General features: G+C 50.3%; 2 protein-coding genes across 9 annotated transcripts in view; both read left to right on the top strand.

The window, feature by feature from the left end:
- Positions 1 to 254: 254 nt before the first annotated feature.
- Positions 255 to 9909, top strand: LOC122382372 (RNA-binding protein 42-like). Of its 8 annotated transcripts, none has more exons than XM_043367603.1 (8): positions 255 to 393; positions 1929 to 2003; positions 2343 to 2445; positions 2823 to 2937; positions 3093 to 3378; positions 3769 to 4115; positions 4606 to 4800; positions 8757 to 9909. In XM_043367603.1, the coding sequence occupies exons 2-8, from the start codon at positions 1963 to 1965 to the stop codon at positions 8867 to 8869; spliced, it is 1200 nt and encodes a 399-aa protein (XP_043223538.1). In that variant the 5' UTR covers positions 255 to 393; positions 1929 to 1962; the 3' UTR covers positions 8870 to 9909. The 8 variants fall into 8 exon arrangements, with proteins under 8 accessions (XP_043223538.1, XP_043223541.1, XP_043223539.1 ...); XM_043367606.1 differs by having other exon boundaries at positions 262 to 312; XM_043367604.1 differs by having other exon boundaries at positions 274 to 417.
- A 672-nt stretch (positions 9910 to 10581) lies between these two features.
- LOC122382374 (equilibrative nucleoside transporter 1-like) overlaps positions 10582 to 27595 on the top strand; it is a 40650-nt gene continuing 23636 nt past the window's right edge. Inside the window, exons 1-2 of the mRNA XM_043367610.1 lie at positions 10582 to 11208; positions 14641 to 14722. Coding sequence (XP_043223545.1) covers positions 11084 to 11208; positions 14641 to 14722 — 207 coding nt within the window. The 5' untranslated portion in view covers positions 10582 to 11083. The remainder of the gene's footprint in view (positions 11209 to 14640; positions 14723 to 27595) is intronic.

Consider the following 27595-nt stretch of genomic DNA (forward strand, 5'->3'; position numbering starts at 1 on the left):
ACAGGTCAAAGGTAATTGGGTCATGACATTTTCAGGGCATGTGTAAAATTGATTGACTCTAGGGTACTGAAAGTTTCGTCGAGATCAGCCGCTTTTTTCGCGCGTTATTCGCGAAAAACCGAGGAGGGGGACGTCCGTTCGACCCCCACCCTGAGAAATGCGTTTTTTTTTGCTACTGCTGTAAAGGAAACCTTAATATCGTTGCAAAAATTTCAGAAATGGCAGCAAATGAACAAAAGACACTTCTGAGGTTTATGCGACAAATATGGCGAAACGCCTAAGCTGCAGCCGCGGCGCACAAAACACTGAAACGTTTTTTCTGCGTTTTGAATTTCGTATTATATTCATATCGTTTTTGACCTTGCTTTTAGCCTTGTTACCCCGCAATTTCTGGTAAATGCTTACATAAAACTTCAGGTATTGTATTTGAGGTTAGGCTAGCAGTACTTCTTGTTCTTGTGCTTTTGTTGGACACCACTGACAACATTGACACGGAATCAGTTGCATTGGAGATAATTTTATTTTGATTTCATTGCATTCTTTTTTTTCATTGATTTGCAGAAGTGTTTTGCCTGTTAAGTGACTACTGATAATTTGTAGGTAATCTGTTCGAAGTTTTGATTTGGCGTGTATTGTGCAATTTTTTATGTTTTTGAACATTTTGTTTGTATGATATTCTATTTTATATTTCATTTTCTGGTCATGTTGCAACCATGAATGAATGAGGACATAAGTGGCTTGTAAATTTACACTAGCGTTATGCTTGTCATTATGTTGCTTTTCCTTGATTTTCACTTTGCTATTATTTACAAATATCAGCAAAATCCACTAAATAAATCCATCCTGGTGACACAGTGTTTTGGACTTATTAAGGGGCTGCTTTATTAACTGGAGTCAGTTATGCTTCTATGGAGAAATCTGTGAGCAAACCAGCTCAAGTGGCCACCATAAGCGGCTGGGTTTATTATCCGATAATGTATTAAGTGGATTGTACTCTTTTTGACAAGTTAGTCATTATTTGTTGTTATGCTTCAGCTTACATGAGCTGGATTAGTAACAATTAACATATAATGTTCAACTCATGTCGAGAGACAAGAGGCAGGAAAGACATAGCCATAGGTACCAAATTATGAATCCTAATTAGTTTTCTAGCTTGGCATAAGATTCATTTGCCATACAATTTTTGTTTTTTAGAGAAGAATGTTACCATTACAAGATGTGTTCATTGCAATTGCAGCACTGTTATATGCCTAGAAATCATAATAACAGAAAAGTATCAATGACAAGACATTCAACAGCGTGCACACTGCACACAGGTGCCCCAGCGTGCACACCAGTGCAACCTGGGGTACACTGAATGACAGGACAGGAAGCATGTGGGCAAGACTGGCCTGCTTGGCAGGTGCTGAAAACGCTCAGTACCACAGTGCAGTGTGTAAAGTGAAGTGTGTAGCACCTAGTAGGAATATGAGCTACACTAATGACAAAAGCCTGGGTTAGGCATCAAAAATATATATTTTTGAACTGAACTAGGTAATGTGATGGGTCAGTGTGTAAATAGAATTCTGCTCCAAACACTTTATAGCCTGCATTAAAGATGAAAAATGTTCTTCCTACAAAAAATGATAATTTTCCTTTTTTAGATAAAGATATTTATCATTTCTTTTCTGATCATTTTAACTAGCAAAAAAAAAACTAATTTCAGGAAAGTGTTATATTCCTTTTAAAAGTAAAAGGTGTATTCTTATTATGTAGGTAGGTAATACATCATTCAAAGTCATCTTACCTGACTCACTTATGTTACCAGCAACACTTGTACACTTTTTATTTGTTTTCTTTGCCTTATTTGTCCAGAAAAGTGTTTCTTTGTCTTTGTTGCACCTATTCAAGCGAACATAAAATGCTGATGATAACACACTGTCTTCCAGCATCTGAGTTTGTCTGTGACCACTCCAAGCCACAATGGATACTGGTCAGGGAATGTTGGAGGCAGAGATGAACATGTGAGTATAACAACACATGCACTTGTGTTTTCAACACAGCTTGGAGACTACTGGGAAATGGCTTGTGATCATGATGGGTGCTTTCTTTTGCTATTTATAAAATCTTGCCACACATTTTTTGCTACATGCATGTGTCAGTCACCTTTGAGCTCTGGTGCATTACCTGTTCATTTCCATGATGTCTAATCGCTGATCACTGATGACTCAGGTAATTGCATTCAGTGCTGTTTTATGTGTTCCCTTTCCACAGTGGTAGGATTGGGCAATTTCCTATTCCCCTCTTTGTTCCCATTTCCCATTTCCCATGTCTGATTTTCCTGTGTTGCCTGTCTGTGTCAGGTTCGAGCAGCAGATCGGCGGCGGCGCCGGTGTTGCCGTGGCCCCGGAGGTCGTCTCTGCCGAGCCACGGCCGCCAGTCATCGCCGCCAACACCTTCACCTCGGTGAGTGGCGGCCAGCTGCGCCTCGGGCGGCGACAGACTGTTCTGCTGCTGTGCTAAATGAGCTAGTTAGCTGATTAACTAGCTAAGATATATTTGAACAACATGCCTATACATAGAATAAAAGGCAGATGATAAGGTGCGCCTTTTCCTTAGATGATATTTCATGAGGCGAGGTCTGATGACCGCCTTTGGGGATAACGCCTCCCGCATCGTCTTAGGAGAGGTATTACAACTTTATCGTAATATGGGGAGCAATTGGGCACAGGTTTTCATCCACATTTGAGCCATGTCATTGTCTACAGAACTGCGGTTGATGCATAGTAATTTATTGCAACATGGACTCATGAGATATTGACTCCACATCCTTGTTTTGACAGGTTCAGGATAAGCTCACACAAATAGCTTCGGAGGGCTACGGTGGTGCAGTGGCTGCCGCAGCGCCACCTAGGCCGGCCAATATGTTCGTACCTCACCAGCTTAGCAAACCGTCAGGTCAGTCTCTGAGCTTTGACGTAATGTTAGTAGGCTACTGCACCGACTTTAACTGCACATCTAACAGCTGCTCACTGATGCGTTGGGTGGCAGCTGTCTGTCTGAGTCTATAATATTTAACATGTAATACCTAACTCACCACCTGCCGTCGTCAGGTCCGCTGCCCCCGCCTCCGCCGCCGCCTCCGCTGCCGGAGCTGCCAGAGATTGGAGGTCCGCCGGTGACCGCGGTGGGTGGCGCGGCTCCTCCGCCCCCTCCGCCCCCGCCCCCGCCGCCTCCTCCACCCGGCTACGTGCCGCACCACTACGGGCCCGGGCCGGGCATGGGCCCGCCGGGCGGATTCGTGCCACCGCCTCCGGGCTATGTGCGCGGCCCCGGCCCGCCGCCCGGCTGGAGGGGCCCGGCGCCGCCGCGACCTGTCATCTCGGCACCTGTCATCAGGTGAGGGGAAGATGGAGGGGTGTGTCCTTGCTGGGTACAGGCAAGGGGGTGGGCGTGGTTGGGACTGAATGGATGTTTATGAATAGGTCATGACAGGAGGTGTGCTGGTCACTGGTCAGTGATAGGTATCCTCATCTTTTTTCAACGCTGCGTCACGCGTGACGTTAAGCGTTGAGGTTAGTTGATGCTCATTGGCTGCTTACAACTTTAATTCGTGTGTTTGTCTAACGTATGATACCAGCATAGTGATACACAGAGCGTTTCAGCGCGGCGTCCTGTTGAGTGTTGACCCTTTATCACGTCCCCAGCTCCGGGCCGAAGGTTTGTGTAGTCCCCAGGGTACTTTGTCCTGTTACCAGCGTCCCTTTGACCCGCCATCTCGTCCCCCAGCTCCGGGCCCAAGGTATACGCCTCCAAACCTCAGCTGAAGCGGCCCGCGCCCGCCGAGGAGGAGCCCGCTGCCTCTCCGGCCGCCGCCGCCGACGCCAAACCCTCGCCCTCTGCTGCCTCCGCCGGCGGCTCGTCAAAGAAGTCCAAAGCGGCGGCGATGGCTGAACGGGTGGCCTCCAGTACCACGACTGTGGTGGACGGCAGTAAACCCGGCGGCAGCGGCGGCAGCGGTCACCAGCACGGGGGAAAGCAGGGCAAACAACAGAAACAGAAGCGACCGAAGAAGTTCATCCGCACGGCCGGTGGTCAGATCTGGGAGGACCGCTCCCTGCATGACTGGGACCAGGGTGAGTGGGGTGTGGAGAACGTTTTAGCGGGGAATTTAGTACGTAATCGGCACTGTGCGCAGAATGATATTGCACACTGTCTCTGGCTACTTTTTCATTGTAAACAGTCCACATGATTCGCAACTTGTTGTAAATCTTTCGAAACATTCAACTGGTTTGGTGCCCGCCTTTCTGGCACTGTTCGTAAACTGATCGCAGAACTCTCGACGAATTGAAGAAGTGCTAAAGCGTGAAGAAAAAAAACCTAAGACTTATTCATCAATACTGATGGATCATTGTAATGTTGGCATCCTTGCCAACCGCTTAATGCTGGAGGGCTGTACGGACCTATTGAGAAAAAAATCGCTATTTTGCAATGCTATTATAATGCTATTATTATGACAATGCAACTTAAGTCTGTGCTTAACGAGTCATGTCTGCTATCCCTCTAAACTGACCTATGACACTCATGTACTTCTTTTATAACCGCCGTTCTGTCTGTTCTCTGCAGATGACTTCCGCATCTTCGCCGGCGACTTGGGTAACGACGTGACGGAGGACGTGCTTACGCGCTACTTTTCCGTCTACCCGTCCTTCGTCAAGGCCAAGGTGGTGCGCGACAAGCGCTCCAACAAGACCAAGGGCTACGGGTTCATCAGCTTCCGCGAGTCGGACGACTACGTACGCGCCATGAAGGAGATGAATGGTGAGATGAGGGAATCAGGGAGAAGGAACGCAGGGGTATAATGGGCGCATGCGTTGTGGTGGTGGATGTCGGATTTGTTGGTGTCGGGTACGCTTGCTCAAGTTACGTGTAACGGATGCGGATGTTTTCAGTTTGTGGTATATTGTTGTAGGTGATTTAGTGGTTTTGGTTTATCTGCTTTATTCTTCCTTGCTCGATTGTCCATTTGCGAGTGTTGCCAGACGAAAATGATTAATTGATCCTGAATCAGCATTGGACACTTAAACTTTTTCCGCTAAATCAGTGGTCGGCAGGTCATTCGGGGTCGTGCCCCCTTTTTGGGCGCCAGGCAGGGTCATTACCCCCACCTACCAGACCTCATTGCTGACACAACCAAGTTTACTGAAATTCCATACCGTCCTGGAACTCTTTGGGTATTTGTGCATTTCCAATGCATCAAGTTTAAAACATGACACTTCCTCCACAAAACATTTAATGCCTATATCCCAGTAGCGGCGGAACACCTTCCATTAAGGGGGAGGGGAGGCCGGGGGCACTGCTGACTTTTGGTCCCATTCTTTCCATGCAACGCCCATAGGGCTAATGTTAAAATGCAAAAATCAAAGGGTGCACGGTGCCCCTGTGCCCTTCCCGTTCCGCCGCCTATGCTATATCCCATTTGACCCGCGAGTTGCTGGGGAGGGGGGGGGGCGTTAAACGCCCCCACTTTTTTCGCCGGGCCATAAAAACGGCGCGCCGTAGGCGCGCCAAATTTTGGGTACCTGTAGGGAATTGATTGAAATTTATTGTGACAAAGTTTCGAAAAAATCGGTCGGAAAATTTTTGAGATATCGAGGTTTTAGTGACGTCATGATTTCTGAGTTTTCGACCAAAAACGACATATGTTAAAAAAAATCATATAAAATCACAGAATAGACATACAGACATGCCGTAAACGCCATTAGACTGGCAATACCATGAGCAATCACATGGCTATCTTCGATTATTGATTATCGTTCCGCATTTTCCAAAATCTTGAACTGAATCTTGGCAATTTCTCGTGACTACTTCATGACCATGATACATGCATTTCTTTAATTGAACTTTTTGAGCCAAACACGTACACATATGATAAAATGAATGTCACCATCGTGTTCTACGCCCCAAATTACCCATAAAACATGTGTCACAGGCTGCGAATATCAGTTTTGATTTTCGGGGATATGTGCCTACCCGGTTGACCTGACCTTGACCCTGACCTATGCTTGACTGACCCCTACATGGAGCTGACACTCTTGTAGACTTTATATGATGGATTGTGCACCGTTTTGACAGAGTTTATGACGAGAGGCGCCCATTGCGAAGTCCTGAAGTCCATGCTACTGAAAGCCCAATTTCAGGTGTTTGACCTGACCTTGACCCGACCTGTGACCTCAAAATTCAACTTTAAAGTACTCATCTGAAGCGTCTCGTCGCGTTCTTTCGTTTGCCGCCTCGTGCGTTTCGCTGCGCCTATTGGTTCTCGAGTTATCGGCTGGGGGCGTTTAACGCCCCCCCCCCCCCCCAGCAAACGGTGGGTGGCGAAATACCCAAGCAACTGCCGGGTTAACCCTTGTACGTAGGGGCGGCGGGTGGTTTTTCGTTAAAAGCTCACGTAAAAGGCATTGGATCACGACCAAATTGTACCCTCGAGCCCATCATATTTTTTTACCAGCCCGGAAAATATCATGACCTGAGACCAGTTTTACCAACAGAAAAATAACCGCCTGCCGGAATTTTTGCCTCAAGACCGCTTCACATACGGAGCGTAAACGCGATGGACTCGTAAGCGGATAGGGCTGTACCGTTTACGCTCCATATGTGAAACGATCTTTAGGCAAAAATTCCGGCAGGCGGCTGTTTTTCTGTTGGTAAAACTGGCCTCTGGACCCATAATGACCGTTGGCTTATGAGCTTTTTCTGGAGATCATCTTGTGCCATAAACTCTAACTTCAAGGAGTTATAGCGGGTCCCGATTTTCTCGACACTTGTCATTGCCCTCTTGAATGAGACGGAATGACCAAGGACCTTAAAAATGGGCAGCAGCGGCTTCCTATTGTCATGGGTAGCACGCTCGTCTTTTTTATGCACAGCTCCATATCAGAGTCCGAGAGGCCGCGGGGGTCCGATCGACTCCTCCCCCTTACGTTAGCGGCTGTTGAAACGCCAACAGACGGGCGACGGTCAAAAGTTGCAGCTGCTTTTGTACGACTGTACGGAGGGGTGAGATGGTGAGGCGTACAGGTACGTGAAATTTGGTATCTAATCAATGTGTACTGACTGCTGTGCCTTTGGCCTGGGCTAATCTTTGAACCCTGGGATGCAACAGTCACGATGGCTCCATCACTGGAGCTACAAACTCTAAAAAGATAGGCTTTCTCAGAATCCCTCATTACCCCCACCGAAAGGACTCCATTACCCCCAAAGGGGGCATGCCCCACCATTTGCCGACCCCTGCGCTAAATTGTCGGTTCTTTGAGCTTGGCTGAAACAATTATCCGTTCATGAAGCTGTCCCGGATAGCGTCAGTTTGCTTACGTGGACCGCAGTCAACGACTGATTGGCATAGATGCCATATAACTTCATTTCTGCGCGCCCCAATGCCCAAATCAAGGACACCGATTTCGTCATGCACATACGATGAGTTGATGTATTCTAGCAACATAATAATATACGTACAACGCTTAAGTTTCATATCATGTATCGGCTTTCTGCATCATACACCGAGCACATCTGGCGATATAGATTTCTTGACCGGGCGATGGCCGCCCAGTGATCAGTCAAGTGGCCTCGTTAATTAGATATTGCTGGATGCGTCAGATGACGTACCCACCTAACTTTCTGTTGCAATAACTCCCCGTGTGCCGTCAACGTCGTCCCGCTTACGAGTCCAGCGGACACGGCTGTCTTATCTTAAGATATGCTTCTTTTGTTCTGGAACTGTGCTGCATTCGAGATTACGAGACGCGCATTTACGTTCCAGCCTTTCATCCTACTACCCCCTGGTGGCAGGAATGGGGATTAATTCTGGCAGTGCGGCACAGCATAGTTACAGGCGCCGATCAGGCTGCCATCTGGTGACAAAACAGGGAACTCTTTGAAACAGTCGTCTTATCTGAGACCTAAATTCACAGTTCTTGATTTATGACTAAGGTTATTCTTCCATCCTCGGATCAAATTGTCTGTGTCGTGAAATAGTTTTAACGATTACTTGGCGGGACTGGTGATGTGCATGCACTGCAAGAAGGATTTTAGCCTTCGTGGATATTGGATAGTTGATATTGGTACGTAATTGGGCTGGTGGATGCTGCAGCTTTGTGGATAACGGGGCTCGCTTGGAATGCACGTGGTGAGCACTGAGCATGCGCATAAGTTTGCCGTCTTAATGGGGCTTTATGTCTGGGTTAGGATTAGAGAAGTACACTGGCTCTATTTTTTTATCCCTAATTTGCACCATGTGTTGTTCTCGTATTGCTTTTTATTCATTTTTACCGAGAGCTGCAACCTGGCTTGAAATAACATAAATCGTAAGTTTAACCTTTGCCTCATTCCTCATCTGAATTTTTTCTGACAAATAGGATTTTTGTTTTAATATTCCCTTTTGAAAGATGATATCTGCAGAACTACCAACTGATCTTACGAATTTTGCTCCCTGCGTGATAACAAGATGTTTTAAAGCTTTTTTTGTTGCTTGCGTTCATGGCTTCCATAGCTTCAGGTTTCATGCGGATAAAATAATCGTGCATGTTTTAATCCATACGCTCTAACGTTTCAGACAACTTATTGCTTTCCTTTACAGGTTGCCAACTTGTTCACATAAGCTCTTCTGGCTGTTATCAACTTGTTTTTTTATCGTGCTAACACACTGTTTTCAAGTTAATAGATGATCCATCGTTTCTGGCCCCTGCCCATCTGACCCGTAACGTGCTCCCCTGTAGGAAAGTACGTGGGCAGCAGACCGATCAAGCTGAGGAAGAGCCAGTGGCGCGACCGGCAGATCGATGTTGTCCGAAAGAAGCAAAAGGAGCGAGCTGCGTTCGGACTGTTGTGATGCTCGTCCACGACGTGTATCTTTATTAGCCTCAGTCCAGCAGAACATGCGGCGTGTTGTGTCTAATTCGTGTCATCAGAGCGGCTCATGTGGTGTGTATCGCTGTTGAACGGATCTCACAGCTGCAAACTGTGCGACAGTTTCGTCTCAACCGACAGGCGATTTCTAGAGGAGAACAGCGGTCGTGTGGCATACAGTGTGACATACGAAGGGCGGAGTGGTCTTGCGCGATCCAGAACCCCGCTACCATTGCCATCATTCTTCGTCCCGATAGCTGACGGGTCACTAGCGGTCAGCCCGGCACAGCAGCTCGAGTGCTCGCTGAATGGGAGTTCTCTGGCGGTGAAGCTGAGAGGGGACTTTGACGGAGCCTGTGCGGTGTGATAGTTGCCCGGATGCACGCTGCCCGGACCTACTTACACCAGTCGGCCTATCTGATGTCGCTGGTGCCGTGGAGCTGTGAATGACACGCTTTGGTCCAAGCCGCACATACCACCCCAAGTGAACCAAATGGTGTCTCAGCTGAATACTATCGCCAGATCTAAGGGGAGCTGTGGTTTTGTGTAACAGTCTTACGTTACACAAAACCACTAACAGTGCTAGGAGACGTTTGTGCTTACGGGCTCAGGCTAAAAACACCCAATCCTAGAAAGCTGGGAAGTGAATATTCCTACATCGCGTGAAAATGTTCATTGATGCGTTCTCGTTCTGATCTTTGATACATGCGCAAAATTCCTCTCAAAGGTTTCATAGACAAACTCTGCCACATATTGACCAAATGCTGGCATTTCATTCAGCGTTTTCCAGAAGCTCCAGAACGGTTAGACTCTGACTGACGTAACCGGCTCCATAAGTCCAGAGAGCTTTGCCGCATCGATTTGGCAGTGTCGTCAGCCCCCAGACCTCTCACGTTATCCCTAGGTCTGCTGGAAGCTCTGTCCTGCTGTCGTGACCCTACCATCGTCATTCATCGTGTACTTGTGTGTCATCAGATGTTTGGTTTTCGCCGAAAAAAAGCGAATACAGTTAATCGGCTACTGGGCTTCTGTTTTATAAGTTTTATGGATGAAGTCGCGGTGTACTTTTACGTGTACTACAGCAGTGCGAACGTTAATGTTATCGCTTCGGTTGTTAGTATAAGGTTGTTTGCTGAGTATACGATCGATATAGAGCGCTTCGCCCGCCAGTGCTATCTGCGGTTATCAAGGTGTCGTCAGTCAAAACTGGAGCCTGTATCGATTTTAGGATTTATTTCTAAACAGTTGGTGAACGAGCCGTGTCAGAGTAATTTCACAGGTCAAACATCCAGCAGCTTACGAAAAATGTGTTCACGGAGGAGCTAACATAACGCACACACACACCTACACGTATTCTTTCGCGATATTCCGTTTCCAATTGGCGTACCATGTATGTCATTACGCTGAATGGCACCGCGTAGACAAAGGCCGGAAGGACTAATGATAAAAGTGATAAGATCAAAAATTGACTGATGGCTCAGTTAGAATTGACGTACCTACCTGGCTCGTCCATATCCATCACTTAGCTAATGAAACTGGGAAGTTGTGCCGCCTGCCGGGGCACTGTGTCCACTCGAAGCCCCTTAGACATGCAGGGCCGTTTGAGCAGGCCCGGTGTAGAAGCACCAATGGCATTATATCTCCTCCTCCGTCTCCCTCTCACTTATTACAAAAGCTGGTAAAAATTGGCGACCCCGACCCGTGTGTATTTATTTGATTTCCGTAGAATCGTCCAGAGTTTTATTGCTCGCACTTCCGCCTACCGCTGGGGCTATCTTTTGTTTTTGTTTTCGACTGACAAATGAGAAATACGCTTCCAGTCAATATGCAAAGTCGGTAACATATTTTCGACGATACCATACCAGCCCTTCAGAAAGAGGCGTAACTGCATGACGTAACCTCCATACCACAACTCTTCCTATAAGCTCTGGTCAGCGATATGGCACCGCCCCCTGGACAGCGCGCCTCCAGCGCCGCGCCGGGCGACCTTCACATACCCTCCGGGCATGGAGCCCCTGCGCGCGCGACCGCCTGTTTCCAGCGGCTCCCGCCGCGTGTCGCTGCCGGCGGAGACGAGCCCCCCGCGGCGCGGCCGGCGGCCTGTCGCCCCGGGCGTCACTCGCGCCCCGTGCCCAATCGTCGACGGTCGTCGACGAAGACGCTCCGACGACTTCTGCAGTGACGACGGGAAGCCGCCATGGGGGCCGGGTCACAGGAGGATGTGGCACTCAACGACGACCGTAACGGTGCCGGCTCGCCGCAGCACCTCAGCTCCAAGGAGGTCGAGGCGTCAATGATCGAAACTCACGTGGAGCCTGATGCGTAAGTGTGCTATCCATTACCTCTCACGTGGGTAAAACGTGTTTTGTTCTCCGTGGTTTTCTGTTCTCTGATGTTCTGTCCTCTGGTGTTATGTTCGCTGATGTTATGTTCTATGATGTTTTTCTCCGATTATATGTTTTCTGATGTTAGTTGTTTTCTGATTTACTGTTCCCTGTTGTTCTGTTCTCGGATATTCTGTGATACGGGTTCTTTAGACTGGTGCTGTGTGTGTCCGACATTTGTCGTGTTGAAGTTTTGATCAGACTTTCGTTTACTTGTACTCTAACTTATGAGCTCAAAAAGTGCTTGCAATCATAGTTTCGTTGTGTGGACGATGGTCGGCATTATTTTGAGTATGAAGGCTTAAGTTTCTTCATTTGATACCGCGGCATCATTTTTGTTTAATGTTTTTATCCCTGTTAGGTGAGCAGGCCGTTTCCCTTCAATATCAAAAGTCCTTTCTGGGATACGGGGTGAGAGGCATCTTACCCGAGCTATGCTATCTCATTATAATTAGGTCACTTTCATGACTTGTCCTGCCGAACGATTTACTTACTTTCGTCTCAACAAGATGATTACCTGACATCAAAAGATCCTGCATTTGCGGCTTGTGAATATGAATCAAAATTGTCAGGAAAAGCTTTTCCCTTTTCTTCTGTAATGTCAGTGCTGCCTAAATCCGACCCAGGAGCAGCCGCCGTCTTGTACTGGGGCCAGCCTTTACCCGGCTACGGCACATGTTCGCGGCCTCTCCAGAGGGTCCTGCCCAGGCAGCACTGAATTACAGTACATGTGCGAATTATGTATCCGGGACTGCCCTCTTTTTCAGTCACTGATCGGCATGAATGCAATATGGAGTAAGGCTCTCTTTTTTCACGTCCTAACTACATGCAATGCAATTGTTTTACAATAATCATTTCGTGGTATTTTAGCCATAGATATCTGATATTGTATATTACATCTATGATTTTAGCTACACCTTAGCTACGATGCTCGTGCTCATATGTTTGGGCGATAAAGGCCGTACATTTCTAACTGCAATTTAAAGATGCTCTTCCGCGTTATGGCATTCTTGAGCTTCTCTAGTGTCAACAATTAAGGCATGTGGTAAATTCGCAACGTAAACACTACGGTTCCATGAGGTGGGCTATCTCTTGCAAAAATGGAGCGCAATAAAAACATTAGATCAGAAAGTACGTAAGCTCGAGCCTCGATCTGCGGATGCACATCAGGTCGCACTATCGAGATCTACGACGATTGTTTGTCCTTCGTGTGCAGATCGTTTGAACAAAGCCACTCCTTGAACTATAACTGCACGTTCTACATATACATACACAGCATGTCTGTACATACAAACTCCGCAGTCCTGTCGAGGTCCCTCAGCACAGTCACAGCCTGGCTGGAGAGCTAGCAGTCAGTCCTGTAAACACTGCGGGCTGCACACATGGTATACCTACACCGTGCGCTGGGGAGGTCAGACTCTATGGGTATGCGGACGGCGACCCCTCCATGGTGGTATATTTAATACGCAGTACACACGGCTACGGTTGAGATAAGTCTCCGACTCCCTGGGGTCAGCGTTCCCTCGGTAATGGCACTCCGTCCCGTTGGTATGGTATAAATACAGTGTCACATGCCGTCTACCGCAGGCCGCAGGGTCAGTTGCCGTACCCTCTGTGTATAGGGTCGGTGACGATGACCCCTCAGTAATGGCGCTCTGTCCCTCTGGGACCTGTCCAGGGTGGCTCAATTCACGCTCAGGCTTTGAAAGCCGCATACTCCATAAGGGAATCTAATATATGTGTATGCCCTGACGAAACAATTATTTGTGTATCCAACATTCATTTCCCTTTTCTTTACACTTTCTCAGAGAGCACGGCGCAGTGGTCGGTAGACAGCTGCGAACAGGCAAGACAACAGACAGTGAAATCCGGAATGTATAGTGCCGATGGAATATTTTATTATTTTTCAGCACGATTATTGACCATAAAGAAGATAATACTTCGATATGTCTAAATTGCAAAGTCTCCCAAGTCACAACATTCGACTGAATGGAATTGGTTCATTCATGTTTTGTTCCTTCTGCCAATTTGCAGACGATACTGCCACAGCACACTTAACAGCAAACATCAGACGCTCCAGCAAAATGACCTATTCCTACATTACATAGATCCTTCCGATGTTTCCTCATGTTAGAAATGCGACGCATGCATATCGGTATCACCTATCAGAATGCAGACGGTAATTGGTATCGATTTCGCTCGGATGGCGATTAGATGGTGAAATATGATACCTGGATTAAGTTTGAGACGTTTTTGCGAGCAGCGGTGCTTCCTCCGCTGGTGTGTGTTGCACAATATTGGCTTCGTTTGTCGGAGCCTTGGATACTGATAGCCGTCAACATACCATTGTCGAATCTAATGGTTTGAAGATCTTGCCGAAAGGTCGCAAGTGCTAGTCTTTTTTTTTCCTTTTCTTATCAGTTTTTGAGTTATTACCGCGTGACGTTCATGCTGAACAAGTCAATAGGTATGTAAAAACATAACGAAACGGTCTCCTGTCTCCTATCAATCGTTAGATCCAGCTTCCCTCCAAAATTCACACGCACGTATAAGCCAATGTTCAATCCGCCGCCTTCGATTGTATCCTGAAAGTGAGCACATACCTACATACAGTCTACACTACACGTAGTCCGTATCTTACCTGTTGCCCTGGAGCACAGAGCCCGGTCCCTCCTACTCCTCTGTCCTGCACCGAACTGTCCTGCTCCTGTATCGTCTAATACCGTGTAGTATCGTGTAATACCGCTCCCCGCTCAGCTGGCTACTGACTATCCATCATCGACCGACGACCAGCGTCTCCGGCGTATGTCCTGCTCATGAGCACGCATGTCGAGCGCCGCCGGTGGTCGGTAGATCATTGAGGCTCCCCGGCCTGGACGGGGGTAGACTGGGAGAGCGTCCTCCGTGTTCTATCCAGTGCAGTGTTCCTCTCTGGTGTTTCTCCTTGGTAGCTGTCCTATGAGTGCTTGTGAGTTGTGACCTGTAAGAGGGATGACGCTTCAAGGAGAAGGTCACAAGGAGTTAGATGGTGAAGTGGAAGAGACGAGAGTGGATAGTGCAGTGACACAGTACTCAGTGACGTCAGGAGGAGGGGTTCTCAGGTTGGGTATACGGAGAATAACGCTGTTGCCGGTCAACGCTGATCCTGCTACCCATGATTCATGCATAAACGATCGTTTATGTTTCATTGTTGATCACAATATGTTTTATAGCAGACGGCAGTTACATAAAATGGCTTTCGGTAACAGTCATCGGGTAAACGGTTAAAAGTTTATATGATTATGGTGCAATTGCGATTGCCATTGGTTTCATGATGCTACTGATTTGTGCAGCCGATGCCTTCTGACAGTTGTCTGTGCGTGTGCCGCAGCCCGAAGATCATATACTACATCTTCTACCTACTGGGAATGGGCACGCTTCTGCCGTGGAACTTCTTCATCACTGCCGACTCGGTGAGTACCGGTGTCCGTGGAACATGTATCACGTAGCGTGTGAACTGTGCGTGGTGCGTTGTGGCGTCGTTTTTCGTATTGAAGCTGACCCTGACGACCGGCTAGTGCATTCGTAAGTCGAATGACAGTTATCAGCGTTGCGAGGTAATAGTTTTAGTGAAATGGTTTGGAACAGTATGTAGAAATTCAAATCATAATTCGTTTTTTAATTCACTTGCATTGCTGTTTCGGGATAAAAGCAGCTTAAACACATACCGTCATCCATGGGCACCATTGCTCGTTCTTATACCCCCGCCTCACCCCACCCCGAACTGACAGTGATTTCTTACAGCCACTGGTAAAAACTTTCACGTGTCAACACTAGTTGCTGCTGCTGTGTCTCATATGTCAGACGCTACAGTATTTTGTACTCAGTTCAAACTCCCCCTCGCCCCTCGCCCCGTTTCCCAACGCTCAACAGTGCAGTATCCCCCAGACCTAGTGTTTTGAACGGCTATTTTTGTGCATTTTTGTGAGAAGTACCGCGTATGTGTACTTATTTTGATAGTACCGCGTATGTGTACTTATTTTGATTGTTGGTAGACATAAGAGGATGAGGATGCTTCAGTTTTCAGAGCACCGTCAAGTGGAAAATGGATAAGATAATAGCATAGGCCACTTACCTGTCACGTCTGCCTATTCTACCAGATATGAGCGTCAGGTTAATGAACCACAAGTGAAACAATTCGACCGACAGCATTATATGCTTCCACTGATGATGTTTGGCCTCTGTCGCCGACAAACTGTCGCTCGGAGTTCTTTTCTGGTTGGATGTGGACTGTATTTTATTCGGTGAGTTTGTGCGACATTCGTAGCCCGCCCGCCTGCTATGTGAGCTCCTGGGTTTTGATGTTCGGCGATTTACAGTAGTAGATAGACGTGAAGATTTCCCGTAGAGGATTTATTGAAGTATACGCGAAGCAAGAAGCGGAAGCAGTTGTGAAGAAAACCGGTAGATGAAACACGCAGACACGGAGCACCATTCACATTCACTGTACAATCTGAAGCACTGACACTGCCCCGCCGGGCGCGGCTGCGCGCAGGAGAGTCGGTCTGCGCGCGTGCTTCTGTACTCTGTCCCCGCTCAGCCGGGCGAGGCGTCGAGCGGGGCAGATCAGTCCGTGCGCACAGCGCGACGGTCGAAGTGAGACTCTGCCGGGGTCGTACGTGACCCACATTTTATACGCAATGCTTAAGACGTGTGCAAAACGAGTGCAAACTTGCACTGCAGCGGGGAGGTGGCTGAAGGCGCCAGCTTGGCGGCCTACGTGCCTTAAAACGACGTGTCTTTAATCAACTTTATATCTCGGTCTCGGTGGCGGCCGCGGCGCTGCTGCGTCTCGGCAGCGTCGGCGGCACGCGTACCGACCGCCGGCCGCGTCTGCTCGCGGCCCCGCCCTGCACAATGCCTCACAACTCATCCTGAGTCTGGACGGGGTGACGGCAGTGCGGCGGCGGGAAGGCTGCAGCGAGCGGCGGCGGCGCCGCGGTGTCACGGCGGCCGGCCGGCTATAACGGCGGCACAGCGGTAGCGCGGGTTGGTCCGAACACTTTCGTCGGTGACATCACTCCACCCCCGTGTTTGACCACAGGGAGAACACAAAATGACACGATCACCGACAAAGACGTTCAAACAAGTACGATTTCGAGTACAAGCCTAAATCCAATAAACTACAAAGCACAAACGGCCATATGCGCGAGTTATGAAGTTCAGGTTCAGGCAATGCAAAATACAGATGAAGAGTGAGTGCGTCGGTAGGCACGTACGCGCACAATAGTCTTCCTTACTTTAACTGGTTCGGGGGCTCTGGCTGGTCAGTCCTTCGTCAGCCAGCGTCATTTCTTGCTTGCGTTCGGTCGGCTAATGAGATGGCTGAGGAGGCGACGGAGCAAGTTCCAGAAGCGCCACCTTCGTGGCAGGCCGGGTATACGTACCACCCGCCGCTGTTTTGAGCTGTACGGCGCGGACTCGGCCGTCAGGCCCCGGGAACACTTGCAGCACGCGCGCCAGCGGCCAGTGACCTCGGGGCGTGTCAGATTCTGCTAGCAGCACCACGTCGCCGACTGCTAGGTTCCGTTGGTCAGCTTGCCATTTTCTCCTGTGGATCAGGGTATGGAGGTACTCCCTTTTCCATCTTCGCCAGAGATGGTCCGTCAGTGCTTGAACGTACCTCCATCTTCTTTTGGAGTGCAGATCCTGGCTGCTGAAGACTCCAGGGGGAAGACAACGGCTTCCCCTCCCCAGGAGATAATGGTTCGGTGTGAGAGCTGTCAGGTCTCTCACATCGTCTGTGACGTGTGTCAGCGGTCTACTGTTGATCATGCTCTCTATTTCGCAGAAGACAGTTGACAGCACCTCGTCTGTTGTCACCTCGCCGCCGAGCACGACTGATAGCGCTCTCTTGACTGCGCCGATCATTCTTTCCCATATGCCGCCCATGTGGCTTGCGGCTGGTGGGTTGAAACACCATTCGATCTGCTGCTGGCTCAGCTCGTCAGAGATCTTCTGCTGGTTCCACTGAGTCAGTGCCTCTCGGAGTTCACGTTCACCGCTTTTCAGGTTTGTTCCGTTGTCGGAGAAAACCTTCTTTGGACGACCTCGGCGTGCCACGAACCGTCGGAAGGCCATCAGGAAGCTGTCAGTATCCAGGCTGTTGGACACTTCCAGATGAATGGCTCGCGTGGCCAGACACGTCACCAGCAGGCCGTACCTCTTTTCTGTCTTGCGGAACCGCCTGACTGTGATCGGCCCGAAATAGTCGATCCCCACGAAGCTGAACGGATGGGAGGTGTTAAACCGGTCAGCGGGAAGATCGGCCATTCTTGGAGGCTGAGGTCTCGCCCTTCTCTTGCGACAGATGGCGCAGTCGATAAGGACTCGTTTTACCTGCGAACGACCCCTCGGAATCCAGAATTTCTGGCGAACTTCGTTCAGGGTGTGTTCTGCGCCGGCGTGCATGAGCTGACGGTGCGTTTCGTAGATGACCATCCTCGCCACATCAGAACCTGCTGGGAGTAGAATGGGATGGCGAGCGTCTTCGTCCAGTGGGGCATTCTCTAGTCGCCCCCCGACTCGTAAGATGCCATCAGCGTCCAGAATTGGTGACAGATCGGCGATGCCGCTCTTCTTGTTGAGCTGCTGACCCGCCTGTAACTGCTGCAGCTCGGTCCTGTAGGCCTCCGCCTGCACCATCTGGAGGATGGTCTTCTCCGCGTCATGGAGCTCTGACACGGTCAGTGGGCCTAGGTTTCGCTGTCGCTTCTGCTCGCCTTTCAGCTTCGAGTTGCGGAGGAAGCGCAGGATCCAGGCCACCGTGCGCTTGTATTTTGTCCAAGACGAGAATTTGCTCGGTGTCGGCAGTGCTGCCTTTGGATCCCTCACCGTGACTGTGGCGAAGGCTCCAACTTTCACTTCTACGTCTTCTTCAGCCAGCTTCTGAACGTGAAGCTGCTCTGGCCACCCTTCTTCGTCGCCTCGGAGGAAGTCTGGGCCGGATAGCCAGAGGGGGTTGTCGGCGAGCTCCTTCACTGTCTCACCCCTGGAGCACAGATCGGCTGGGTTGAGTCGTCCTGGGCAGTGACGCCACTGACCTTTGTCTGACAGGTCGTGGATTTCTGCCACTCTGTTTGAGACGAATGTATGGAATCGTCTGCTCTCGTTGCTGATGTACTGCAGGACGACCCGGCTGTCGCTCCAGTAGGTGACCTTCTTGACTTGATCTGGTATCTCCTTTTGGAGCGCGTCCACCAAGCGCACTGCGAGCACTGCTGCCTGCAGCTCCAGTCTGACGATCGATAGTCTCTTCAGCGGTGCAACTCGTGTCTTGCTCATGATGAACGAGCAGTGATGCGTGCTGTCTGGTAAGGTCGTACGGAGATAAGCGACTGCTCCGAACGCTCCCTCTGATGCGTCGCAGAAGACATGAAGCTGACGTGCTATTGTGTCACTTGATGTTGGACGGAGGCAGCGTGGGACACTGATGTTTCTCAGTGCTGGCAGTTCTTGGAGCCATTCTTCCCATTCTTTCTGCTCCTCACGATCCAGCTCGTCGTCCCAGTCCAGTTGCTTGGTCCAGAGCTGCTGCATGAACATTTTGGCTCTGATGACGAAGGGCGCGGCGATCCCCAGAGGGTCGAAGATCGACGCAGTCCTTTGGAGGACTCCCCGCTTTGTCATCGGGACGCTTGAGTCTCGGAATCTGAAGCTCAGACTGTCCTCTTCAGCATTCCAGACCACTCCCAAGGCACCTTGTGTGGGCAGCTCCGCTTCTGTGAGGTCTAGTTCCGGCTGGGCGCGCTTCTCTCGGGGAATGCTCTCCAGGACGCGCCGCGAGTTGCTTACCCACTTGGATAGATGGAAGCCGCCTCGGGAGAGTGTCTCTGTCACCTGCTTCGTCGTCTTCAATGCATCATCTTCATGTTCTTCTGATCGTAAGAAGTCGTCCATGTAGAAACTGTTCTTCACAGTTTCCACGGCCTTCTTTGGCAGCCCGCAGTCTTCTCCATGGTCCGCGACTGTTCTTTGGAGGACGTAGTTGGCAGACGCTGGAGACGATTTGGCGCCGAAGATGGTCACCTGCATCTCGTAGATGTCTGGTTCTCTAGTTTGATCCAGGTCGCGCCATAGGAAGCTGAGCGCAGGTCGGTCCTTCTCGATGACACGGACCTGGTGGTACATTTCTTGGATGTCTGCCACCATGCCGACTTTTTCTTCTCGGAAACGGAGCAGGACGCCGGTGAGGTTCTTCAGCAGGTCTGGTCCGGTCAGGAGCTTGTCATTCAGCGATGTTCCGTACGATCTGGCTGCCGCATCGAAGACTATCCTGAAGCGGCCTGGCTTATTGGGATTAGTCACGGCATGGTGTGGTAGGAACCAGCGTCTGGGTAGCTGGAGCTGTGCCTCCTCCCTGGACAGCTTTCTGGCGTGGCCCTTTTTTACATATGCATCGATCGTGGCCTGGTAAGCTGCTGCTTTCTCTTGATCGTTTACCAGACGCCTCTCGGTGCCGTGTAGTCTCTTTGTAGCCATCACCTTGCTGTCTGGAAACGGCGTGTCGTCGTCAGTCTTCCAGAGGAGGCCAGTCTCGTAGCGGTTGCCGGTTAACTTGGTGGTTGTTGACTCTAGAAGCTCTTGCGCTCGACGGTCTTCTTTCGACTGTGACACTGACCTTTCATACTTGGCTCCGAAGGATTCAGTTGTCCACCAGTCCTTCAGCATGTTGTCCAGTTCCTCGTCAGCAGCGGAGCCTTTCTGGATGAACATCGCTCTTCTAGTTCGTCCATGTTTTCCAGGGTGCAGGTCGGACACAGCGCCAGTCAGGGTCCAACCAAAAGCAGTACGTACAGCTATCGGTTGGCCTGGTTGACCCACCCGGACCTCTTGCTGGATGACTGCTTCGCTGACGTTAGCTCCGAGCAACAGTTCCACCTGTCCATGGGAGCACTGAGGAATGTCCAAGTCCTTGATGTGACGCCACTTCTCCCGCTGCTTCTTGCAGACGTTCGGCATGGAGATGTCGAGAGATGGAACAGACCACGCCTCAGGCACGATGATTCTTCGAGTTTCCCCAGGGGCCACAGAGCTCAGCTCTAGCTTCACTCTACAGGGTGGGGCAGCATAATCGGGAATGCTTTTTGGGCTCTGGTCATGAGTAGGCATGGCATTATTTTGATAAATTATATCATGGCAATGAAACGCCCAAAAGTTGTGCATCATCTGACATGACTACATCCATGAGCATGCAACTTCCTGGAAAAGAGCAGCAAAATAGTTCGACGGTGCTCCAAGTGCTTTGCGCGCGCCCATAGACACTAATGTTAAACGAGTAAAACAAGAACATTTTGTTTAAAACAATGCCATTCCACGTAAAGGTTGCTGGACAGGTCAACGTGTTATCACGGACGATAAGGATTGTGTGGGGATACTTAGGACAAAAAGTTAACGTAATCGTCGTAAAATAACTCTTAGCAGAGGACATACAAGATGACTCACTTGAATATAAGGAAGAAGCTCTTGAGCATATTAAAAAGAAACAATGTTCAAAACTTCAGCGACCAAAAATCTTATCACCGACTGGAATACGATAAAAAAGAATGGCATGCCATATAGGGGATTGTATCGAGAATATTGCAGCGGTCATGCAAAGTAAACATCCTGTTGAGGTGATGGACCTATGGGTGGTCTTCAAGGGAGGTGCACGTGGTGCACCCTACTTCATCGAGCCCGGATAAAACGAGCACCTCTGGTAAATACATCCACACTCTGGCAGACTCACGTGGAGTCGTCGGAAGAGAGGATCACTGACGGTCCAGATCACGTCTTACGAGGACTCTGTCCGTGCTGGTACTGCAGTGAGGACGACATGTTATTGTGTAGGGCACCTCCACCTGAGATGAACCAAAAACTTCTGGTCCTTCAACTCCGCCGATTTAAATCCGACCAAATTCTTTATATGGAGCGTTTTTTGGTAGAAGTTTAATGAACAACTTATCATCAGTAAAAACGGTCTTCAGTGCAAGGTACGAAGCTGATGGGCGATCATGGACAAGCAGGAGGCTGCACGTGCATGCGCGTGCTTTTGGACCCGCCTTGAGAAGGTCATCGACGCGAAGGGCGGTCAAATAGGATGAGGGATAGGTAAAAGGTGACCGATTGATGGGATGTTGTTAAAATAGTGCTTGGAGCTATATTTTTAAATTCATGACCAAATAATCCCGTTTGATATTTATTCCCGATTATGCTGCCCCACCCTGTAGTTGATGCTTGAGGTTTTCCAGTTCCTTCCACTGTCTGAAGACACAGCTGTTCGTCTTGTCCTGTGATTCCCAGTTGGTTCAGCACAGCTTCACTGCAGAAGGAAGATTCTGACCCTGAATCGAGAAGAGCATAGGTGTCACGGTGAGTTCCTGCCTTCTTTCCATGGATTCGAACTGGAACGATTTGTAGAAGAGTTCCGCCCGTCTTTCCGATGGAGGTAGATGCAGCCATCACACGTACCTCTTCTCCTTCTACCGCTGAAGTTGTTTCATTGGCAGGCCGACTGGCTACGGCTCCCGAGCGGTAGGTGAGGGGCGTGGTTCGTTTGGTGCTGCCATGTATCAGCTGATTATGGCGTCTCTGGCACCCATTTACACCACAGAGCTTGGTGTTGTGACATTCTCTGGCGAGATGTCCCCTTTGCAGACACCAGAGGCACAGTCCCTTGTCGAATATTAGGTCGATTCTTCTTTCGACGTCCAGATTTTTGAACTCACGACACTGGTGCAGTCTGTGCTCACCACCGCACTTCGGACATGACGCATTCCCACCTGGTTTCTGTGCCGTTGATGGAGAGGCTGGTGACGAAGTTGCGGTAGCATGCGCTGCTCGCTTGGTCGTCTGGCCTCTGGTTCTCCCTCGCCTGTCACTCGGCGTTTCAGCGGTTTGGCAGAGCGATGCAATTTGGACCTGCTTCAGCAGCCAAACGTCCAGGTCGATGAGTGATGGATGTCTTGGGTGGAGTTCGAGCACATGTTTACCCCATTCACGCCGTAGATATTCTGGAAGTTTGACCACCGTTCTTCGGAGATTCTCTGTGCTGTACAGGTCCGCCTCATATCCTTGGGCCTGCATGAGCGTGACCGCGCAGTGCAGGGCGGAATGGAAGTACTCCAACGATCGAACACTGTTCTTCTGAGGAGGTTCAGCCGAGAACACTTTCTCGAGATGTACCTTAATCACATCCGTGCTTCGGCCGAAACGATCTTGTAGAGTTTTGAGGGCTTGTTGGTAGAGGTTGCCGTCAAATAACATGCCAGCGATGGCTTCTTGCGCTTGTCCCATCACTGACGCTTGCAGATGAGCCATTCTTTCCGCGTCGCTGAGCGATGGCTGGTCGTGCACGAGCGCTCGGAACAGTCCGATCCAGCGCGGCCACTCAGACGGCTTGCCTGAGAAGGTCGGCAGCTGGAGACGGGGGATGCTCTTAGTGAACGCGGATGTCGTAGGAGCCGGACGTGGTGCAGCTGTCGGTCGCAGCTGATCTATCCATGACGTCTGGCTTGTGGACATACCGGGACTGGGCGCCATTCGTGGAGGTTCTAGTTGCGGAGGTTCTTCTCTGATTTCGGTTAGAGGTTCTAGAGGTTCTCTGGGCGTAACGGAGACTGGCTCGGAGAAACGAAGTTGTGATCTGGAGCAGTTCGGCCTTTGAGAAACGCTTTTCTCGGTGATTGGTTCTCCCAGATTTTCATCCACAAAATCGTCTCGCCTGTCTGCATTGAGCTCGTCTTCCATTTCTTCCCTCAGGTCCGCCTCCAATCGGGCAGCTTCAGCTTCATCTCTGGCTTTCTGAAGGTCTCTCTCGAATTGCAGTTCTTCCTCTTGCTTCCTTAGTGTCCTTTCTCGCTCCAGCTGGCGCACGCGCAATTCCTTCAGTTTGGATGATATCCTGGCTTCAGCTGATGCATGAGAGGCCGCCGAGCTGCCACTGACCTGTGACCTTGCTCGGCGAGCGACGCTACGGGTCATGCGTGACACTGAGCGTCCCATGCCGTCTTCAGGTTGCCCTCCTCCATCCTCACTGAAGTCAGTCTGTCTCGTAGAGGTCAGCTGTAGTTCGTCTGTGGTGCTTGTCATGAAAGTCTCGATTTTCTCCTCGATTCTCTCTTTCTCCGTACGAACTTCGTTTAAGTATTGAGCCTCATTTTCTTTTTCTTCCTCACTCTGCGTGTATCCAGAGATACATTCGTGAACGGCCATCAACGCTTGGAAAGCGCTGTCCATTTCACTGCGGATATTTCCAAACTGGACGCGTGAGGCTCTATCTGTCACGAGAGCTTCAGCGCGCCGGAAAATCCTTGTGAGAGCCGCCCGATGACGACCTCTCACCTGTCTGAGGTGCCGCCACTCCCCGTTGGAGCATTGGCCTTCTCGTGGTTCTTCTCGGGCTGTAGTCACTGCAGCTTGTCCTTGACCTGCAGCGGCTGGTTCAGCTGGTACTTCTTCCATGTCAGCGGTTTCTTCTTTGTCACTTTCCCCCATTCGCTCTAGAGACGGGCTTGCTTCTCCACTTGCCATAGTTCAGGATCCGGCCCGGAGGACCAGCAAATGTCGCCGACAAACTGTCGCTCGGAGTTCTTTTCTGGTTGGATGTGGACTGTATTTTATTCGGTGAGTTTGTGCGACATTCGTAGCCCGCCCGCCTGCTATGTGAGCTCCTGGGTTTTGATGTTCGGCGATTTACAGTAGTAGATAGACGTGAAGATTTCCCGTAGAGGATTTATTGAAGTATACGCGAAGCAAGAAGCGGAAGCAGTTGTGAAGAAAACCGGTAGATGAAACACGCAGACACGGAGCACCATTCACATTCACTGTACAATCTGAAGCACTGACACTGCCCCGCCGGGCGCGGCTGCGCGCAGGAGAGTCGGTCTGCGCGCGTGCTTCTGTACTCTGTCCCCGCTCAGCCGGGCGAGGCGTCGAGCGGGGCAGATCAGTCCGTGCGCACAGCGCGACGGTCGAAGTGAGACTCTGCCGGGGTCGTACGTGACCCACATTTTATACGCAATGCTTAAGACGTGTGCAAAACGAGTGCAAACTTGCACTGCAGCGGGGAGGTGGCTGAAGGCGCCAGCTTGGCGGCCTACGTGCCTTAAAACGACGTGTCTTTAATTTATATCTCGGTCTCGGTGGCGGCCGCGGCGCTGCTGCGTCTCGGCAGCGTCGGCGGCACGCGTACCGACCGCCGGCCGCGTCTGCTCGCGGCCCCGCCCTGCACAATGCCTCACAACTCATCCTGAGTCTGGACGGGGTGACGGCAGTGCGGCGGCGGGAAGGCTGCAGCGAGCGGCGGCGGCGCCGCGGTGTCACGGCGGCCGGCCGGCTATAACGGCGGCACAGCGGTAGCGCGGGTTGGTCCGAACACTTTCGTCGGTGACAGCCTCACTGCATGGGCCATGGTGTATTATTTGTGCCGTAGGAAAATATCATAGTTGCATTTGTTGTGCTCAACATACCTACTTCATACAGCCTCTTAGGAGTGCAGTAGCGGTATCATTCACAATTCTAGTTAGTGATGTCCTAACGTCCCATATAAATCCTCAATCCGGAACGCTGCTAGCCAGAAGGCCAGGACTCGCTGCTGGGACGCACATTACTGGAGATCTGGAGACATGACGATCATATCTGGAACATTTGTATATAAACGCATGACTTCTACGCCATATGCGTAATCCCTCTCAGATGACTTCCGTTTCGCCAGCTGGCCGCACCAGGCCGCCGATTATTTCGGTGCTCTTTAAACTGGATCCGCACTGGTTGTGAAATCTGAGTGGGTTCAATTCATTTGTGGATAGCCAAAATAGAAAGCTCCGGATAGATTAAGTCGGTTCCGACGGAAATATCATTCTGGTTATATAACCCATTTCATATTACAATGCTCCTTGAATTACTAGCGAAGACGCAAAGGATTCAGTCGTCTTTGATATCAAGAATCATTTCGCAGTGGACGTTAAAACAGCTGGACCTCTGTGGCGGGTCGGGAGTGACTCGACAGCACCAAGTAGATATCGTTGGACAATCCCGGATCCTTGCGTCTATTTGTGCGGCCCTGTGCTCACCAGTGACCAGCACTGGACAGCGGACAATCCCAGGCTCTGTGTCCGGCCGGTAATGTGTCCTAATGTCTCCGCCACGGGGTGCCGCTGTCCGCCCGGGAGCTGACCCTGACCACTGGCCACTCTGCCCGCTAATCGCATGTCGTCTGGATAGTGTCTGGTGCCCCCCTCCCCCACGCCCCCTCCATGCCATGGTCAAATACCAGGCGGGACGTTCTGTGTAGCCTAAGCATTCCTAAAAAGTGATGGATTTCAGGACAATGTTTACGCATGTAATGGTCATGGGTTACAATGGTTACTTCTGGTCATATATCGTACAAATAAACCGTCTTTTTGGAAAGCCACAACATATTCCGCGCTGAAGCCAAGTGATGACAATTTATGACAACATAGAAGGCTGCGGGGCGAGCCTTGTGCTACGTGATATTTTACGTCGTAGCGTACTGAGGGTTATACCGTACCGCATTGCACCTGTGCGTTGCGGAACAGTATCATCGGTCTCATTCGACCAGCTTTGGCCCAACCGGCGCGATGCAGTGTGCCTTTTTCGTTCGTTCAATGCTCGCTCAGTCTAGAAGAAGCTTGGTTGAGTATTGGGATCCATTAATAACAAGTTTCTTTATAGTCGCACAGTAAGATAAAAGTTAAAGGAGGACTTCAAGCTACAAATGTCGTAGGTGATATGGGAAAAAAATTATAATGCTCCAACATACATCATTCTTTGGATTTTTGTTCGCCGCCTTAAAACAGTTGTCACTTAAACAATAAGCGCACGGCACCCTGAATCCTTGCTTCTTGCACATGGCTCATTACCTACTTCCGCAAAGGTTCACTCGTGCCATTCGCAGGCCATCAAACTGGCCTCCCCTATTAGTCACTCCCGAGCAATGTTCAACATCCCTCAACTCCGCCCCGGCATCCCACTAACCACGTGGTCCGGGCCGGCCGGCCGTGCCGTCCGCCACTGCCGGCTGGCCCCGGCCGGCGGCGCGTGGGGCAGTCTGCCAACCGACGCCGTCTCCTACGACCCCGTCGACCGCGTCGGTCGATGGACGTCGGTCGGCCGCGCGCGCCGCCACTCCGACGCGACGGTGCCGCTAGCTGCCGTGAAATGTTCCGGAGGGCCGACTCCAACTCCAGCTCCGGCTGTCCGGCAGCCATGGTGGCTGTTGGCGTGAGCTGAGGAGCTTGAAAGGAAATGCCGCGTCGCCAGGCTCGGTTTGGTTTATATGGTCTCGGGTTGCCACGGTGCAGCGGAACTCCGAGATCTCTGATCTCAGCGGCCGTCTGGGATTACGGAAAGTCCGGCTTACATGGACAGAAACGGGCTGTGCTGCCCGGTAGACGTTTTTAGTCTGCCGTCATAGCACAGGCGTCACTTTCCTAAATTGATTAGTAGGGCTCTATCAATGAGTAATTTAAAGGGACTATCCCACCTTCTAAAATGTTGTTAAAACCAGTTAAATTGTGCCCGACTTTATAGATTGGATGACCAGGAACACGGTTCTGGCATTTATTTTTCATTAAACATCTCAGGCTTCCCATATTCCAAACACAAACTTTCAAATATGTGACGTCACAGCCCAAAATTACCTCCTTCCCCAGGCCACATTACTGTCATAAAGCTGATTCTTTTTACTCTGTAGGCACCACAACAAAGTTCAGACCAAGTTTTAAGCGATTTTTCAACGAACAAACCCATTTAAATCAGAATGACTAAACGAGGTGACGTCACACTAACGGTCGCTCCATGTTGAAGATAGGGCCTTGTACAAGGCCCATTTTCAAATGAAGGGAACGAATTTCTTCAACACCAAGAGGCCGCGGGGGTTGCAACCTAGATAGATAGTGGTTTCTGAACCTCGCCGCAAACTTGGCTATCCCAACTCAAACCCCATGTTAAAGGTGGGATAGTCCCTTTAAGGATATCAAGCCATTTTTTACCATGCAGCACCATAGAAATAATGTTGAAATGATCCTGAAAGAATTGGTAGGGCTCGGGCCCTACTAAGCCTATACAAAACGACACCCATGCGTCATAGCCCCGCGCGTTTCAAAAGCCCACGTTTTCACTGCCCCACGCCTCGGACGTTGTACGATTCTCCTACGCATCCCCCTCCCCCACCCCGCCGACACACGGCCGGGCCATACTGAACCGTGCCAAGGAGGCCTCAGACACCGACCTACGCCAGCTCATCGGCACCGACGGCTCCGGCGCCCTTCCCTCTCCCTCCCCCA

Source organism: Amphibalanus amphitrite, unplaced genomic scaffold (assembly GCF_019059575.1).
Source record: "Amphibalanus amphitrite isolate SeventyFive unplaced genomic scaffold, NRLGWU_Aamphi_draft 000138F_arrow, whole genome shotgun sequence".
In the NCBI taxonomy this organism is placed as follows: Eukaryota; Metazoa; Arthropoda; class Thecostraca; order Balanomorpha; family Balanidae; genus Amphibalanus; species Amphibalanus amphitrite.

Coding starts and splice junctions, on each gene's coding strand:
- LOC122382372 (XM_043367603.1), top strand. CDS start 1,963: ATGGATACTGGTCAGGGAATGTTGGAGGCAGAGATGAACAT. Junction 2,004..2,342: donor TTGGAGGCAGAGATGAACAT/GTGAGTATAACA, acceptor TGTCTGTGTCAG/GTTCGAGCAGCAGATCGGCG. Junction 2,446..2,822: donor CCGCCAACACCTTCACCTCG/GTGAGTGGCGGC, acceptor TTGTTTTGACAG/GTTCAGGATAAGCTCACACA.